Genomic DNA, 18,734 nt, shown 5'->3' with positions numbered 1-18,734 from the left:
GCGGGTTAGACAGGTTAGGGAGACAGAGCAGTCGCGGGTTACTCCAGGGAGGGGTGGGTTAGACAGGTTAGGGAGACAGAGCGGTCCAGGGTTACTCCAGGGAGGGGTGGGTTAGACAGGTTAGGGAGACAGAGCGGTCCAGGGTTACTCCAGGGAGGGGTGGGTTAGACAGGTTAGGGAGACAGAGCGGTCCAGGGTTACTCCAGGGGGTGGGGCGGGTTAGACAGGTTAGGGAGACAGAGCGGTCCAGGGTTACTCCAGGGTGGGGCGGGTTAGACAGGTTAGGGAGACAGAGCGGTCCAGGGTTACTCCAGGGGGTGGGGCGGGTTAGACAGGTTAGGGAGACAGTGCAGCCCAGGGTTACTCCAGGGTGGGGCGGGTTAGACAGGTTAGGGAGACAGAGCGGTCCAGGGTTACTCCAGGGGGTGGGGCGGGTTAGACAGGTTAGGGAGACAGAGCAGTCGCGGGTTACTCCAGGGAGGGGTGGGTTAGACAGGTTAGGGAGACAGAGCGGTCCAGGGTTACTCCAGGGTGGGGCGGGTTAGACAGGTTAGGGAGACAGAGCGGTCCAGGGTTACTCCAGGGGGTGGGGCGGGTTAGACAGGTTAGGGAGACAGAGCGGTCCAGGGTTACTCCAGGGGGTGGGGCGGGTTAGACAGGTTAGGGAGACAGAGCGGTCCAGGGTTACTCCAGGGGGTGGGGCGGGTTAGACAGGTTAGGGAGACAGAGCAGTCGCGGGTTACTCCAGGGAGGGGTGGGTTAGACAGGTTAGGGAGACAGAGCGGTCCAGGGTTACTCCAGGGGGTGGGGCGGGTTAGACAGGTTAGGGAGACAGAGCGGTCCAGGGTCACTCCAGGGGGTGGGGCGGGTTAGACAGGTTAGGGAGACAGAGCGGTCCAGGGTTACTCCAGGGGGTGGGGCGGGTTAGACAGGTTAGGGAGACAGAGCGGTCCAGGGTTACTCCAGGGAGGGGTGGGTTAGACAGGTTAGGGAGACAGAGCGGTCCAGGGTTACTCCAGGGTGGGGCGGGTTAGACAGGTTAGGGAGACAGAGCGGTCTAGGGTTACTCCAGGGGGTGGGGCGGGTTAGACAGGTTAGGGAGACAGAGCAGTCGCGGGTTACTCCAGGGAGGGGTGGGTTAGACAGGTTAGGGAGACAGAGCGGTCCAGGGTTACTCCAGGGTGGGGCGGGTTAGACAGGTTAGGGAGACGGAGCGGTCCAGGGTTACTCCAGGGGGTGGGGCGGGTTAGACAGGTTAGGGAGACAGAGCGGTCCAGGGTTACTCCAGGGGGTGGGGCGGGTTAGACAGGTTAGGGAGACAGAGCGGTCCAGGGTTACTCCAGGGGGTGGGGCGGGTTAGACAGGTTAGGGAGACAGAGCCGTCCAGGGTTACTCCAGGGGGTGGGGCGGGTTAGACAGGTTAGGGAGACAGAGCAGTCGCGGGTTACTCCAGGGAGGGGTGGGTTAGACAGGTTAGGGAGACAGAGCGGTCCAGGGTTACTCCAGGGGGTGGGGCGGGTTAGACAGGTTAGGGAGACAGAGCGGTCCAGGGTTACTCCAGGGGGTGGGGCGGGTTAGACAGGTTAGGGAGACAGAGCGGTCCAGGGTTACTCCAGGGGGTGGGGCGGGTTAGACAGGTTAGGGAGACAGAGCGGTCCAGGGTTACTCCAGGGAGGGGTGGGTTAGACAGGTTAGGGAGACAGAGCGGTCCAGGGTTACTCCAGGGTGGGGCGGGTTAGACAGGTTAGGGAGACAGAGCGGTCCAGGGTTACTCCAGGGGGTGGGGCGGGTTAGACAGGTTAGGGAGACAGAGCAGTCCAGGGTTACTCCAGGGGGGGGCGGGTTAGACAGGTTAGGGAGACAGAGCGGTCCAGGGTTACTCCAGGGGGGGGCGGGTTAGACAGGTTAGGGAGACAGTGCGGTCCAGGGTTACTCCAGGGGGGGGCGGGTTAGACAGGTTAGGGAGACAGAGTGGTCCGGGGTTACTCCAGGGGGTGGGGCGGGTTAGACAGGTTAGGGAGACAGAGCAGTCCAGGGTTACTCCAGGGGGGGGCGGGTTAGACAGGTTAGGGAGACAGAGCGGTCCAGGGTTACTCCAGGGAGGGGCAGGTTAGACAGGTTAGGGAGACAGTGCAGCCCAGGGTTACTCCAGGGGGTGGGGCGGGTTAGACAGGTTAGGGAGACAGAGCGGTCCAGGGTTACTCCAGGGGGTGGGGCGGGTTAGACAGGTTAGGGAGACAGAGCGGTCCAGGGTTACTCCAGGGTGGGGCGGGTTAGACAGGTTAGGGAGACGGAGCGGTCCAGGGTTACTCCAGGGGGTGGGGCGGGTTAGACAGGTTAGGGAGACAGAGCGGTCCAGGGTTACTCCAGGGGGTGGGGCGGGTTAGACAGGTTAGGGAGACAGAGCGGTCCAGGGTTACTCCAGGGGGTGGGGCGGGTTAGACAGGTTAGGGAGACAGAGCGGTCCAGGGTTACTCCAGGGGGTGGGGCGGGTTAGACAGGTTAGGGAGACAGAGCAGTCGCGGGTTACTCCAGGGAGGGGTGGGTTAGACAGGTTAGGGAGACAGAGCGGTCCAGGGTTACTCCAGGGGGTGGGGCGGGTTAGACAGGTTAGGGAGACAGAGCGGTCCAGGGTTACTCCAGGGTGGGGCGGGTTAGACAGGTTAGGGAGACAGAGCGGTCCAGGGTTACTCCAGGGGGTGGGGCGGGTTAGACAGGTTAGGGAGACAGAGCAGCCCAGGGTTACTCCAGGGAGGGGTGGGATTGACAATCAGAATATGGTTTACGCAGTAGGACCAGCAAAGAAGATCCACATTCAGCAAGTCATTCAGTCCACGAAAAACACATGAGAAAATATGCTACTTATAAAAGTAATATAAACAGTTCTCCATGACAATCTGGGACGGAATTCTGCCTGAAGCAGTATTATAACGCCTACGTACTGGAGGAGCTACATAGAGAATCACATCGGTGTCTGCAGTGAAAGGTAAGTGGTGACACCCTATAAAACTATGGTGCCAGTGCCAGCTCCTCAGGGGTTCCAGCATCAGATTCGCTTTAAAACTCAGATGTTCCCACTGTGTCCACTATCTCACCACCCACAGACCTGAAGAACCCTTCCCTCCATGAAATGGGACCCTTGGGGTGCCTGGGGTCGTCAATGAACAATCACTGGAGTCCTCTGAGCCCAGAAACCACAGGGCCAACTCTCCCCCTCAAGAGTTGCTAGTGGTGAGGTCCAAACATGCACTCAGAAACATACCCCTATGTCTAGTACACATACCCCTATGTCTTGTACACATACCCTTATGTCTAGTACACATACCCATATGTCTAATAAATATACACCTAGGTCTAGTACACATACCCTTATGTCTAGTACACATACCCCTATGTCTAATAAACAACCACTATCTCTAGTTCACATACCCATATGTCTAGTACATATACACCTATGTCTATTACACATACCCTTATTTCTAGTACACATACCCATATGTCTAGTAAACATACCCCTATCTCTAATAAACATACCCATATGTCTACTAAACATACCTCTATGTCTAGTAAACAAAACTTGTGTCTAGTAAATATACCCCTATGTCTAGTACACATACCTGTATGTCTAGTAAAGATACCCCTATGTCTATTAAACATACCCCCATGTATAATAAACAACCCCTATGTCTAGAACACATACCATATGTCCAGTAAACATACCCTTATGTCTAATAAACATACCCCTATCTCTAATAAATATACCCCTATGTCTTGTACACAGACCCCTATATCTAGTAAACATATCCCTGGGTCTAGTAAACATACCCCTATGTCTAGTACACATACCTGTATGTCTAATAAGCATATCCATATGTCCAGTAAACATAGCCCCATGTCTAATAAACATAACCCTATGTCTTGTAAACATACCCCTGTGTCTAGTAAACATACCCCATGGCTGGTGCAATTACCCCTATGTCTAGTAAACAACCCCTATGTCTAGTAAACAACCCCTATTTCTAATACACATACGTCTAGTACACAGAAACCTATGTCTATTAAACATAGCCCTATGTCTAGGAAACCTACCCCTAGGTCTAGCACACATACCCCTATTTCTAGAAAACATCCCCCTATGCCTAGTAAATAAACCCCTATGTTTTCCTACACATACCCCATATATCTAGTCAACTTACCACTATGTCTACAAAACGTACGCCTATGTCTAGTAAACATAACCCTGTGTCTAGTAGACTTACACCTGCGTCTAGTAAACATACCCCATGTATTTTACACAAAACCCTAAGTCTAGTAAACAACTCCTTTGTCTAGTAAACATACCACTGTGTCTAGTAAACATACCCCCTATGTCTAGTACACATACATGTATGTCTAATAAACAACCCCTATCTCTAGTGCACATACCCATATATCTAGTAAGCATACCCCTATGTCTAGTAAACATACTCATATGTCTGGTACACATACCCATATGTCTAGTAAACATAACCATATGTCTAGTAAATATAACTCTATGTCTAGTAAACATACCCCTATGTCTAGTAAACATACCCATATGTCCAGTACCCCTATGTCTATGACACATACCTCAATGTCTATTAAAAGTACCCCATGTCTAAAAAACATACCCCAATGTCTATTAAACATACCCCTATGCCTATTAAACATACCCCTATGCCTATTACACATACTCCTATGTTTATTAAACGTACCCCTATGCCTAGTATACATACCCCTAGGTCTAGTACACATACCCCTAGGTCTAGTACACATACCCCTATGTGTAGTTCACATGCCCCAATGTCTATCAAAAGTACCCCTATGTCTATGACACATACCCCAATGTCTATTAAAAGTACCCCTATGTCTATTACACATACCCCAATGTCTATTAGAAGTACACCTATGTCTATTACACATACCCCAATGTCTATTAGAAGTACACCTATGTCTATGACACATAGCCCAATGTCGATTAGAAGTACCCCAATGTCTATGACACATACCCCAATGTCTCATAAAAGTACCCCTGCATCGATCTAAGGGGGACGGGTCGGAGCCCGGTGTTAATCTTCAACGTACCTACATGGGAGTATAAGCATAGGAGAATTGTAATGCATTTGCTTCAATGCCAAAAATCAATAAAACAAAGTTAAACAAAAAAAGTACCCCTATGTCTGGTACACATACTCCTAGGTCTAGTAGACATACTCCTAGGTCTAGTAGACATACTCCTATGTCTTTAAGCACCACAGAAGGGAAGACAGCTGAGCCTTATCCTCAGGGTGGGATGCGTGTGAAGACAGCAACCCTAGATATGCAATGGACCTCTTCGCTACTAGAGCAGGCGGTTCTAGGAGAGGAGACATGTAGGGCTGCGAGCCTGAGGTGGAGGCTGTCACACCCAGTCTTACAAGGAAGCCTCAAAGTCTTCCTGCCGGTAACTGAGGATTACTCCTGGGTAAGGTGCCCGGAGAGAGGAGTGAGATCTAAATAAGATACCCTAGGAGTTTGTGTGCTGATGAACAGAGATCACAGTGTGTAAAAGTGAGTGAGCTACTGGGGCAAGAGTGAAGGCTGAGTCTTCCCAGTGAGTGAGTCCACGCACATTACAGGCTATCCAGGGGGGTCTACACTTGGAAATGGTCCCATGCTGCAGTGACAAGGACTGCGTGTGTGGCACTTTGCACCAATGAATGATCCAGGACCAAGGCTGGGAGAGTCCCAAAGGACGAGGGCCCAGGCAGAGAAAGAAAACCTACACAAGACAAGATTCAAAGTCCAAACCATAAAGGTTTATTCAAGATTAGGGATCATTACAGAAAACAAGGAGTGAGCTAGTCAGTTCAAATCAGCATCAAAATACATTGAGAGGTTTAATATAAGGTACTCTCCTGCTGAATGGGCGGGGCTCCATACCACACTCTTACCACTCTCCTAATGAGGGGGCGGGGCTCCATACACCACCCTCCCCATTCTCCTGCTGAATGGGCGGGGCTCCATACCACACCCTCGCCACTCTCCTAATGAGGGGGCGGGGCTCCATACCTCACCTTCACCCCTCTCCTGCTGGATGGGTGGGGCTCCATAACACCCCCTTACCGCTCTCTTTTTTGGATGGGTGAGGCTCCATACCACACACTCAACCGTCTCCTGCTAGATGAGCAGGTCTCCATACCACACCCTCACCACTCTATTGCTGAAAAGTTGGGGATTCATATCACACACTTACCGCTCTCCTGCTGGATGGGCAGGGCTCTATACCACACCCTTACCGTTCCTGCTAAATGAGCAGGACTCCATACCACACGCTTGCCACTCTCCTGCTGGATGGGCAGGACTGCATACCACACACTCACCTCTCTCCTGATGAGAGGGTGGGGCTCCATACCACACACTTACCACTCTCCTGATGAAGGGGCAGGGCTCCATACCACACCCCCACCTCTCTTCTGCTGAAGGGGAGTGGCTCATTTGCTAGACTTGGTCTTTGTTTGATGCTTGCATTTTTCACAATCCCTATGAATTTGAGTTTTGTAACATTGATAGTAGCACTCACCCGCACTCTGACAATGTTTCATCGCACTGCATATGAGTGCGAGCCGTTACTGTAACTGAGTATGTTACAAAGACTTAGAGCTCCTAGTTGATTCCAAGCTTGTAGAGGCGCTATTGTGTGACAGTAGTACCACAAAAGTCTGTGGTAGGAAAAGAGGCCAGCAAACCAATAATACCTTGTAAGCTTCAGTATAAACTAAAGCAAATGGCCATGAAGAGCCACAGCAAATACCTAATAAAATACTGTACTTAAATATGTGTGCATTAAGAGATCTGTAATGCCCTGAACAGAATTCACAGGCATCAATACAATGTCCGATATTGTGGATTAAAGCAGAGAAGAGAACAATAAATGAAGAAACATGTATTCCAGCAATGTGATTATGATCAAATGGTCTGTATTAATTCAAGAGATAGCAAGGGGTTCTACGTGGAACAAGAAGCACATGTTAGGTGTACATCTTCCATACATCGATTCACTGAGATGGAAGGGCGTAATCACTCTTCACATAGGGAGTATTCCTGGAGTGCGCATCCATGCAGTGTAGGGAATGTCCCAGGATTGATTGATCTAAACACAAGTAGTGGAATATGCATTGACGTTTCGGTCTCCTCTTGTATGACTGTGCAGAACCTTCTGCAGGACTAAGAGTAGTAGATAGTTCATGGAGAAGATCTAGAAGCCCCCCCCAAAAATTCTTCCACCGGGAGTACAGTATGAATAAGCATCATTATTATGACACGTGTGGTATTGCAGAAGGACAGATGACCATACTACTATGAGCTTTGTGAATTACTTTTTGAATGGCCCCCTCAAAGTGGACCCGTGACTGCAGCGTGGGACGGCAGAATCAATCTTCAGCAAACTGCTCAGGTGTTCAGGTGCTGCTGGGAATCATCTTCAGTGTCACGCAGAACTAATTACCTCACAGCAGCACAGGCATACAGGATCTCAGAAAGCAAAGCAGTCTGCCTAATTCTCAGCAGGACACAGCAGCATAAACCTTCTCTTCAGTCTTATGTATTCAGTGGGACATTTAGACCCCGGAGGCACTTGGCTCTGCACATTCGGGGAGGGGGAGAAGGGAGCCTTACTCTAAACCCCCCATGGCATCCCATGACAGATCACCCTTGTTAAAGTTGGTGCAACAGCAGCAGTCACTGTCTGGAAAAAAGTGCTCCTACCACCATAGTAGGAGCAATTTCTGCAAAAAAGAATTCCAAGCAGGTGCCATGTTCCTTGGCCCACTAGACATTCATTTTTTGTTTTTCATAAACAAACTCCCAACATGGGAGGTCTCAGCGTGGATGTAGACCTGCTGCAGAATCTGCAGAACGGCTCACTATGTGGTCCCAGTGTGCATGGACTGCAGATGTTGTAGAGCAGCCCAGGGACAATTATGCTTTTACATATGTTTTGCACAAAAACAGGCCTCTAATATTTTAATAACACCTTCAAACGTAAGAGTGAGGATTGTGGTGTGTGTGCATCATATGAGCAAAAGGGTACCAGCACCCCCTGGTCATGTACATGTGTTCCTGGCAGTCTCTAGCAGGAGCGGATTGACTGAGTGCATGATCACCAGGTAGGTTGCGCAATGCGTGGGTCACCGCCTATCTGTTCACTCCACTCATGCCAATGAGTTAGTCAGACCTTTACTTGCCTGAGGACCAGTAGGGATCTAAAGGACATGTTTACAAAATAACTTGTAAAACCTTATCAGCAGGACGATTATCGCCACCAGTTAACATCACCAGCTTTAATAGGAGAGACCAGGTCAGGGTCCTCAAGGTCCATCTGCTTGCGGTGCTTCTGATCTATCTCTTGCAATCAAAGATGGCACAGAGCACAAGGACCAGAAGATCTTTAATTGGTCTAAGCAGGGACGCGAGAGAAGGGGTGGTCAATGCCAACTTGGGTACTTTGCTAGTAAAGGATTAGGAGGAAGAGGTAAAGCCCAACATGAGGTCACCATTTCATGATGTCAGTATCCTCAAGTCACATGGGTCGTACCCATCCATGATCTGACCGCGGCCAGCACCAGGAACCCTGGATCTAAGACCCCCCACCGCTACAACTCTGCCGACCTCCTCGCACTCAACCCCGGGAGAAACAACAACTGCGAGAGATCGATGCCAAACACCACCCATGGCCAGTTCTTCTGCCAACACTGACAACAATCCTTCAACATCAACAGCCACCCCACGACCGCTGAACCCATGACTGATGCCCGCACCAACGAAGCCCAGACTTGCATAATCTTCAATGTGCGCTCCCTCCACGGACACGCCACGGAGACCCAGGACCTGCTCGACAACCTCTCGCCTTCTTCACGGAAACATGGACCAACACCACCTCCACCCCGACATCGCCACTGCCATCCCCGATGGATACAAGATCCAAAGAAAGGACCACCACCCCACCCAGGAGGAGGACTCTGCATTGCACACAAGAGCTCCCTCCGACGGGCCAACTCCAGCACGAACTACCCCATCTCCAACACAGAGCACCTCCACTTCCACATCCAAACCAGCCCCAGAACCACGCTGTGCATGACCCTCATCTACAGACCCCCTGGGCCTCACGCCTCCTCTGCCACCACCATTGCCGACCTCGTCGCAACCCACACCTTTGCCTCCATGGACTACATTCTCATCAGAACCTTGAACTTCCACCTCGACAACCGCAGTGACCCAGACTCTACCACCCTCCTTGACAACCTCTCCAACCTTGGACTGAAGCAGCTCATCACCACCCCCACCCACAGAGCCAGACACACCCTTGAACCCATCTGCGCAGGAGAGACAAACATCCACTTCAGCCACACCATGCAGCCCCTGTGGACAGACCACCACTGCGTACACTTCACCTTCAACACCACCTCAGCACCCAAACCTGCCCCGCACCCACCATGAAGGAACTGTAGCAAGGTCACAGAGGAACACCTCAGCATCACCCTTCTCCATGACCCCTCTCCGCCAAGACAGACACCAACTCCGCAGCCAAAGGACTACACTGCTGGATCTCCAGCTGGACTGACAAGTACCCACCCCTCCGCCACCTCGTCAAACAATGCCCCCTGAAAGCCGCCTGGTTCACCACCAACCTCCTGCAGATGCCTTGAGAAACTCTAGTGGAACAGGACAACAACCAAATACCAGAACAACTACAAGAACCCCATGAATGAATACCACCAGCTCATAGGAGCCACCAAGACAGCATGGGCTCAGCATAGTAGATTACGCCGATGACACGCAGCTCGTCCTCTCTCATGAAGAAACACAAAGATACCAGACTCAGCTTCCAAGAAGGAATGAAAGATGTCGCAGCCTGGATGAGCCACAGCTGCCTAAAACTGAACTCAGAGAAGACCGAGGTCCTCATCCTTGGAACCCTCCCTCACTGCGTGGGACAGCTTCTGTTGGCCTTCTGCCTCACGAAACCAACCTACCCCGACAGACCACACCTCTGCATCATTCTAGACTCCTCCCTCACCATGACCCGCCAGATCAACAACGTCGCCTCCACCTGCTTCAACTCCCTCCGCATTCTGCGCAAGACCTTCAAGTGGATCCCCCCGAATGTAGAAAGACAGTTACCTACGCACTCATAACCAGCAGGCTGGACTATGGTAACATTCTCTATGCCAGAATCAACAAAACCCTGCTACTTAAGCTCTAAACCATCCAAAACACTGCAGCCAGACTTGTCTTCGGCACCCCACGACATGAGCACATGACCCAGCACCTACGAGACCTCCACTGGCTACCCGTCAAGAAGAGAGTAACCTTCAAGCTACTCACCCACACCTACAAAACCCTCCACAACATCGGACCCAAATACCTCAACGAGAGAGTCTCCTTCCACTTATCCAAAAGGAACCTCCGCTACGCCAACCTCGCCCTGGCAGAGACCCCACGCATCCGCAGAACCAGAGCAGGAGGAAGAGCCTTCTCCTAAGTCACAGAAAAGACCTGGAACGAGCTCCCAGTCAACATCAGACGCTCGCAATCCCTGCACACCTTCAAGAAGAGCCTCAAGACCTGGCTCTAAGACTGATCCGGAGCCGCACCCCTCCCCCCCAGCACCTTGAGACCCTCACGGATGAGTAGCGCGCTTTACAAACCTCTGATTGATTGATTGAACCCCACCTCTGTTGCCCCTTTGAGATGGATATAGAGTAGCAGCAATACCCATCTTGGAAAGGGAGAAATGGCCCCTCTTCTTCACTCCACCTTGAGGTGCTTGTTTGTTCCTTGTTCATCTCATGGCCCATTTTGTGGAGGAGGGATGAGGCAGGACCAGCTCACAGACAACTGCACCATCAGCATCTACCAACCACCCCCACTGTGGTCCGCTCCAGGCCTCCAGCTGAGAGAGCACGCGTGAGGGGCACGTGTGTGACACCTTAAAGAAAGGCAAGGAATAGGGCAGGGTGCTGATGCCCCCTGTGTGCACCGGGACACTGGGAAGAGGTTGAGCATTGTCTTAAAACCTTCCGACAATCAGAGGGCAACGCAAAAGAGAACCAGCCAACTCAAAGGTCTGAGTGACCAATGAGAAAGATTTTACATAAAGCAACAGTCCCGACTTCGGCACCAGACGATTTTAAGGATTCTACACACATTTGGGACCCTACAATCACAGCAGTTGTTGCATTATTAGTCATTTAGTAACATCAGAGACCCAGTATTATCAGTAACCCATTAATGTGAGTGACTTTGTATTATTAGTAGCTCAGTAACATAAATGACCCTGTATTATTTGTAGCTCAGTATCATCAGTGACACAGTTTTATTTGTAGCACACTATCATCAGAGACCCAGAATTATTAGTAGCTCAGTATTTTCAGTGACAGTTTTATTTGTAGCTCAGTGTCTTCAGTGACCCACTATTATTAGTAGCTCAGTATCATCAGTGACCCGGTATTATTTGAAACAAACGGGAGCGCTGTGCCTCACAGCTCAGGCCGGCACAGAGCCCTACAACCAACTGGAGGGCGCATCTGCCCCCTGCTGGTTGTTCTGCTCACTGCGCTGTGCCACTGGGTCCTGGGCCTATACAGTGCCCATTCTCCCTGCAGGACAGCAGGAGGACCCCATACCCCCACCAGAGGGCGCCAGTCACCTAGGTCCCAGTCGTGCTATGTTCTGCCTGTTGCCACAGTGCTCTAACCATGCGGTAGAAAGTGGTGCAAACATGGTTCTTCGCCCACAGGATAATCCATACTCACCACTCCGGGGGCCACAGCAACCAGTCCATGTCAAGGAGGAAATAGTGGTCAGTCCCCTCCCACATAGCCCAGACTCCAGCCTCATCATCACAGTTCTGGCTGCCTCTGCGCCCTATCTGAACCACCTGCGGCTCTATTACACAAAGGGCCCCATGGGTGCAATGGGCATTTGTTCCCGCATTGCACACCCCCGGGGCACTTTGGTATTACAGAAGGGGCCGAAGATGCTTGTAAGACCCCTTCTCTATAACCAATAGTGCTGGCTCACCTAAAGCGCCAGCGCTTTTTTCAGGGGCGTTCCCTCATTTGCATGGGGCATGGCCCAATGCAAATGAGGGAATCTCTTTGCCTCTGCACCCGCGCTGTATTAGAGATGTGGGCACACACGACACATTAGCTCTCAGAAGGCACACTGATAATGTGCCACCTGAGACCAGCCCTCTGGAGGGAGGAAAGGGAGTCATATGGACACCCCAGACATCCCCTTGCAGTCGAGTGCAAACCCTGACTGCACCCGCCTGCAGGGGGATCTCCATTCCCCTTTAAAAGTGCCAACGGGTTGCTGCCTGGCCAGTGAAACAAGTGTGCGGCTCCCCTGGAGGCAGCGCATTCATCATAATACAGCACATTTTCCTTCATTCCACAGAGAAGCCCCAGTTCACACTTGGGTGGTCCCCCTCATCGCCTGGCAAAATGTCTGGCACGCAACAAGACGTGACAGCCTGCAAGAAATTGAAGCATTTTACAAAAGTATGCCATTCCTTCCGGGGCTCCGAGACCACCCAATTAAAGACAGTGAACACCATCCCTTCCTCTCCTGGAGATGCAGAGCCGATGACCAGCTAGACCTGGACGATGATGCCCAAGTGAAGTTGTTCATACAATGCTTGCAGTGGGACTTATGCACACCGTGGCTCGATCCCCACCAAAATGCAGAATCACAGTGGGTACAACTCAGCTGGTGGCAGTTAATGGCACAGGGGACTCAATTAACATCATAGTGATGGAGACCTACAAGAGCCTACTCTAAACCCGAGACAGACACTCAGCCCAGCAAAAATCTAAGTCTATGTGTATGGGCAAACGTCCTCACTGTCCCTGAAACAAATATTCACAACCCACACCTTCTACAATGATCAGACAACAGGTGCCATTGTGTACATTACCCCAAAAGGCACAGGAATGCTTCTGAGCTGCGTAATGGTAGAAATTCTGCTCATGCACTTTGCGCTACGAGTGCATACTAGCCAACTGGATGATTTCCTGGTGGAGTTCTGAGACCTATTTGAAGATATGGGGTGCTTGAAGAATTGAACCGTGGCTCTGCACATAGACATTCAACCATTTCCCTGCGATGCCATCATGTAGCCTCTCATCAGAGGCCCAAAGAAGAGGCAGATTAGAGAAAGTTAGAAAAGGCAGACATCATTCATAGATTATAAGGGCCCATGCCCTGGGTGTCCCCCATAGCTGTTACCAAGAAGCCCAAGTAGCTTGGAGAAGTGAGGATATGTGTGGACATTAGGCTACCAAATGTAACCATCATGAGGGAGCGAAACCTCACCCTGACAGACAACAATATCATTATTGAACTGAGCGGAGCAGGGTGGTTTTCTAAAGTGGACCTTTGGTCTGGCCCCCGCCGGATTCTTTTGCACCTTACATCGGGATACATCATGATGTTTTTGATGCTCATGGGCCTCCAGCGGTAAAAGAAACTGAATTTTAGGATATCCAACACCGCTGATGTTTTCCAGAATGTGGTATTGAAGTTCTAGCTTGTCTCCCTGGTCTCTATTGTATGTCATTAATGTCAGTGATGCTATCCTAACGTGAATGAAAAGTCTGTTGAAGAACACAAGGCCCACCTGAATGAAGTTCTTAAAAGACCATAAGATAATGGAATGGCCCACTAGAAAGAGAAGGTGAATTTCAGAAGAACCATATTTGATTTACCAGCTACCACTTTTCTGCAGAGGGGGTAGCACCAGACCCGGAGAATGTTTGAGACGTGAGGTTGGCCCCAGATCCATCAAGAGTCTCAGAAATCTGCAGTATCTTGGGGATGGTCAATTACTGCAGTTGCTTTATCAAGTACTTCACCACCCGTACTCAACCACTAAGGGAGCTTACAAAAGCTCCCTTAGCGAGGGCATAGGAATCACCACACACCTCCCGAAGAGACTACAGGCAATACAAAACTCAACTGCAAGACTCATCCTTGACCTCCCCAAACTGACCCACATCACACTGCTCCTCAAGAAGATACACTGGCTCCCGTTCCAGTAGAGATCCCAGTTCCAGATGCTGACCCATGCATGCAAAGCTCTGTACAATGAAGAATCAGCGTTCATGAACAGATGCACAGATTTCCACCAATCAACCAAACACCTGAGATCCACCTCTGTCTTCCTCGCAGACACCCCACAGATCTACTGAGCCAACAGCAGAGGATGCTTCTTCTCACACTTGATGGCCAAAGCTTGGAACAACCTTCTGCTGCATCTAAGGACAGCCTCATCGCTCCGGCAATTCAGGAAGAGACTCAAGACCTGGCTGTTCGAATGATCCTATAACTACCAGGCAGATCAAACCTCATCACCTTGAGACCCGCATGGGTCATTTGCAGCGCTTTATAATCCTTGATTGATTGACAGTTCTCAGTTACTCTCTCCCTGGCTTTGCCTTAGATCCTTCGCAATCCATGCACTGCCTGGTTGTGGGAGGGGCCTGGCAGAGACAGGCTGACAGCTTTGGCATTACTGATCGAAACCAGCAGAGACTTGATGTGAATGGACTGCCACTGTCATACCAGGGAACAAGCACCCCCTCTAGGCACATGTGCAGGATGTATGACATTACAACGCATGCTTTTACATCGCATGCTTTTACAACGCGGTTTTTACAACGCATACCATTACAACGCATAGTGCTTTGGGGCGCTGGATATTGAATAGCTTAATTTACTATTCCAACTCCAGTCCCCATGGATAGTAGGGAAGGTGTTGGACAGTACATTAAACCTATTCCCTATCCTAGAGCGCCCCCCAGCGCAATGCGTTGTAATGGTTTGCGTTGTAAAAGTTGCGTCGTAAAGGCACTGCGTGGTAAACGTTGCGTTGTAAAGGATGTTTCCCACATGTGCGTGTCCTAGAATCATATTTATTCTCATTTTGTGGCAATTTGAATATTGTTCTCATTTGGGTTGAGTTGTATGGATGTTGGTGTGTCCTTCTGATGACAGGTTCCTGTGGTGATTAGCTAATCTGTTCCTTTCTCTCTCCCCAGATTCTGTACCAGCCCTGCCAGACCCTGGGTCAAAGGTGACCGATGGAGACCCCAAAGAGAAACGTCATAACACCCCTAAGGGACTTGATCAAGTGTAGCCTGTCCAGCAAAGGGGGCTCCCACCCAATGACTTGTCACTAGGAAGGGATACTTCTGAGTGTTAGTGGAACAGGTCTGTTTAGGGGTGCACTGGGGAGTCTGGGAGAGGGGCCTGAGAGGGTGCCTGGAAGGAATGACATCATCACCGTGTATAAAGCTTTAATATCAATGATGTGGGTGGGTTTCTTGTTCACGTGGGAAGACTTTAGCATGGAGCAGTCTTCCCGGAAGCTTCTAGAACCTGTATATGGCTCTACCTTACAGCATGAAAAAAGTGGGGCATCTTTGTGTGTTCACAGGCGTGTTCACGATAATGTCATCCATGTATCTCTATTCGCATGCAACAGAAGCGAGGCTTGAGCAGCAGCGAACATCAGTACTGGTTCCCTTGAACTTCACCTGTCTCGCTTCCTTACCTGTTCCGAGCATCTGTACTGGGTCTTGTGAACTTCACCTGTCGCTTCCTTACCTGTTCCGAGCATCAGTACTGGTTCTTTTGAACTTCACCTGTTGTTTCTTTACCTGTTCTGAGCATCTGTACTGGGTCTTGTGAACTTCACCTGTTGTTTCTTTACCTGTTCTGAGCATCTATACTGGGTCTTGTGAACTTCACCTGTCGCTTCTTTACCTGTTCCGAGCATCAGTACTGGGTCTTATGAACTTCACCTGTCGCTTCTTTACCTGTTCCGAGCATCAGTACTGGGTCTTGTGAAGTTCACCTGTCGCTTCCTTACCTGTTCCGAGCATCAGTACTGGTTTTGTGAACTTCACCTGTCGCTTCTTTACCTGTTCGGAGCATCAGTACTGGTTCTTTTGAACTTCCCCTGTTGTTTCTTTACCTGTTCTGAGCATCTGTACTGGGTCTTGTGAACTTCACCTGTCGCTTCTTTACCTGTTCCGAGCATCAGTACTGGGTCTTGTGAACTTCACCTGTCGCTTCCTTACCTGTTCCGAGCATCAGTACTGATTTTGTGAACTTCACCTGTCGCTTCTTTACCTGTTCCGAGCATCAGTACTTGTTCTTGTGAACTTCACCTGTCGCTTCTTTACCTGTTCCGAGCATCAGTACTGGTTCTTTTGAACTTCACCTGTTGTTTCTTTACCTGTTCCGAGCATCAGTACTGGTTTTGTGAACTTCACCTGTCGCTTCTTTACCTGTTCGGAGCATCAGTACTAGTTCTTGTGACTACGAGGCCTCCGGGTAGAAGTGCGCTATATAAATACAATACATTTACATTCTTTTGAACTTCACCTGTTGTTTCTTTACTTGTTCTGAGCATCAGTACTGGTTCGGGTGAACTTCACCTGTCGCGTCTTTACCTGTTCCGAGCATCAGTACTGGTTCTTGTGAACTTCACCTGTCATTTCTTTACCTGTTTCGAGCATCAGTACTGGGTCTTGTGAACTTCACCTGTCGCTTCTTTACCTGTTCCAAGCATCAGTGCTGGTTCTTTTGAACTTCACCTGTCGCTTATTTACCTGTTCCAAGCATCAGTGCTGGTTCTTTTGAACTTTACCTGTCGCTTCTTTACCTGTTCCAAGCATCAGTGCTGGTTCTTTTGAACTTTACCTGTCGCTTCTTTACCTGTTCCAAGCATCAGTGCTGGTTCTTTTGAACTTTACCTGTCGCTTCTTTACCTGTTTCGAGCATTAGTGCTGGTTCTTTTGAACTTTACCTGTCACTTCTTTACCTGTTCCAAGCATCAGTACTGGTTCTTATGAACTTCACCTGTCGCTTCTTTACAGGTTCCAAGCATCAGTGCTGGTTCTTTTGAACTTTACCTGTCGTTTTAGTTTCGGGTATGCGGCCCGGGTGAGCAGGAAACATCAGTTGTTACCGATGGTGGCACTGGGTTTGGCTCTGGGGTGAAGTAGGAGTGTTGGTGTAGTTGTGGGGTGAAAAGACACAGATTGTTACTGGTGGCAGTGTGGGTTTGGTTGTGGGGCGAGTTGACACGGATTGTTACTGGTGGCAGTGTGGGGTTTGGTTGTGGGGTCAGTAGGCTCATCCATTGGTGCAGGTGTTGAGTTTGGTGAGAAGATTACTTACCTGCCAGAATGTTAGCAGGCAAGTAGTACTCAGGGAAAAGTACTTTTAGAACCTGCAATCCGCCTGGCTTTTAATGTAGCTGCTTTTGAACCTGCCTGATATATTATTAATGCTTGTGTATATGTATTATTTACAAAGACAGCTTCTCTAATGTGCGCCTACACCTAGGTGTAAACAGTGTATGCGTAGATCTGCTTTACTAATGCCACTTTTGTGCAGCTTTTTCACAAGCATTGTGTGGTGAGCAGTCTCTGAGGGTGAGTATTGTAGGTTAATGCGAGACAGGTGGTCTGCAGTTACATAGCGCTTTAAACCCTTAGCATAGCATGTAGCGTCTAACACACACTCTAGGAAATAAATGGTGTCAAGGCACGAGGTATTGGAATTTCTCTCAGTAATGTGAGAGCACCTGATAGTGGCTTCTGAATGTTGGTGGTGAGTGTGAACCCTGAGGATGTACAGCTCCCTGAAGCCAAGCGCTCCTGACTAGCGCCTCCGCTGCCCCGTGAGTCGATGACTATGACCCAGGGCTTGCACCTCAGAAGCAGCAGTACTTACCGAATCGCTATGTTTGACCTGTGAAACATATGTACAAAGCCTGGAGAGTCCCAGCAGCGTGGCCTCAGGGTGAATAGTGCACTCAGAGCCGCGGATCACACATGGTGACCGTGACGGACCCGGGAAGCGCCTCAGAAGCGCCTGTTTACAGGCTCCTCTGCATCCTCTGAAGGGACAGGCTGACCAGTCAGGAGGACCACGGGAGGCACCACCACTCTGTAACATGCAGGTGGCAAGCACTATTAGCTTCTTCTGATTGGATCTGCATGTAATAATTGTGTAACTTGTGTAAACTGATGATGGACATGGGATGTACTGGTCCATAGTTTACGAGAAATTCTATTGTACTTGTGATTTTACTGGACATGTACCGTAACACCTTCTGTGGTTTTCAAGAATAAAAGATTGTGCTAAACTTCTGCAAATTGGACACTTGGTTTCTATGCCATCTGTCCCCATGTTCATGTATAAAGCTGCCTTTGAAATTCACCTGTGTATTGAGACTATTTTAGTTATGTTCAACAATGGCTTGTGATACGTTTGTTAAAGAAATCATCTTCCCCACACATGCGAACAAAGTTTCTCAATCGCCCACCAGCAGGCAAGAAGCTCTTTCTCAATGACAGAGTATTGTAGTTGGGCTTCCCGTAACACTCTTGTTTTGAAAGCTACTGTATTTTCGCAATTACCTTTCCTCTGTGTGAAAATAGCCCCCAAGCCTACCTGACTAGCATCCACAGTGACACAAAAGGTCAACGTTGGATCAAATGTCTTGAGAGAATTACTTTGACTTAGCAAAGATTTAATTTGCTTAAGAGCATTGTACAATCATTATACCAAATATATTTGGTACCTTTCTTCGTTAAATTACTAAAATAAAACAAAACGAAAACACTCACAATCCAAGGAAATTTTGACCCCCGCCT

General features: G+C 49.6%; 1 protein-coding gene across 1 annotated transcript in view; it reads left to right on the top strand.

The window, feature by feature from the left end:
* The window catches only part of LOC144752264 (uncharacterized), a 154,650-nt gene extending 136,353 nt beyond the window's left edge, over positions 1-18,297 (top strand). Inside the window, exon 7 of the mRNA XM_078640275.1 lies at positions 15,102-18,297. Within this exon, the coding sequence (XP_078496401.1) occupies positions 15,102-15,199 (98 nt within the window). The 3' untranslated portion in view covers positions 15,200-18,297. The remainder of the gene's footprint in view (positions 1-15,101) is intronic.
* Positions 18,298-18,734: the final 437 nt, after the last annotated feature.

This window comes from Lissotriton helveticus, chromosome 4_2 (genome assembly GCF_964261635.1).
Source record: "Lissotriton helveticus chromosome 4_2, aLisHel1.1, whole genome shotgun sequence".
Lineage (NCBI taxonomy): Eukaryota > Metazoa > Chordata > Amphibia > Caudata > Salamandridae > Lissotriton > Lissotriton helveticus.
This window is presented reverse-complemented; position numbering and strand designations above follow the sequence as displayed.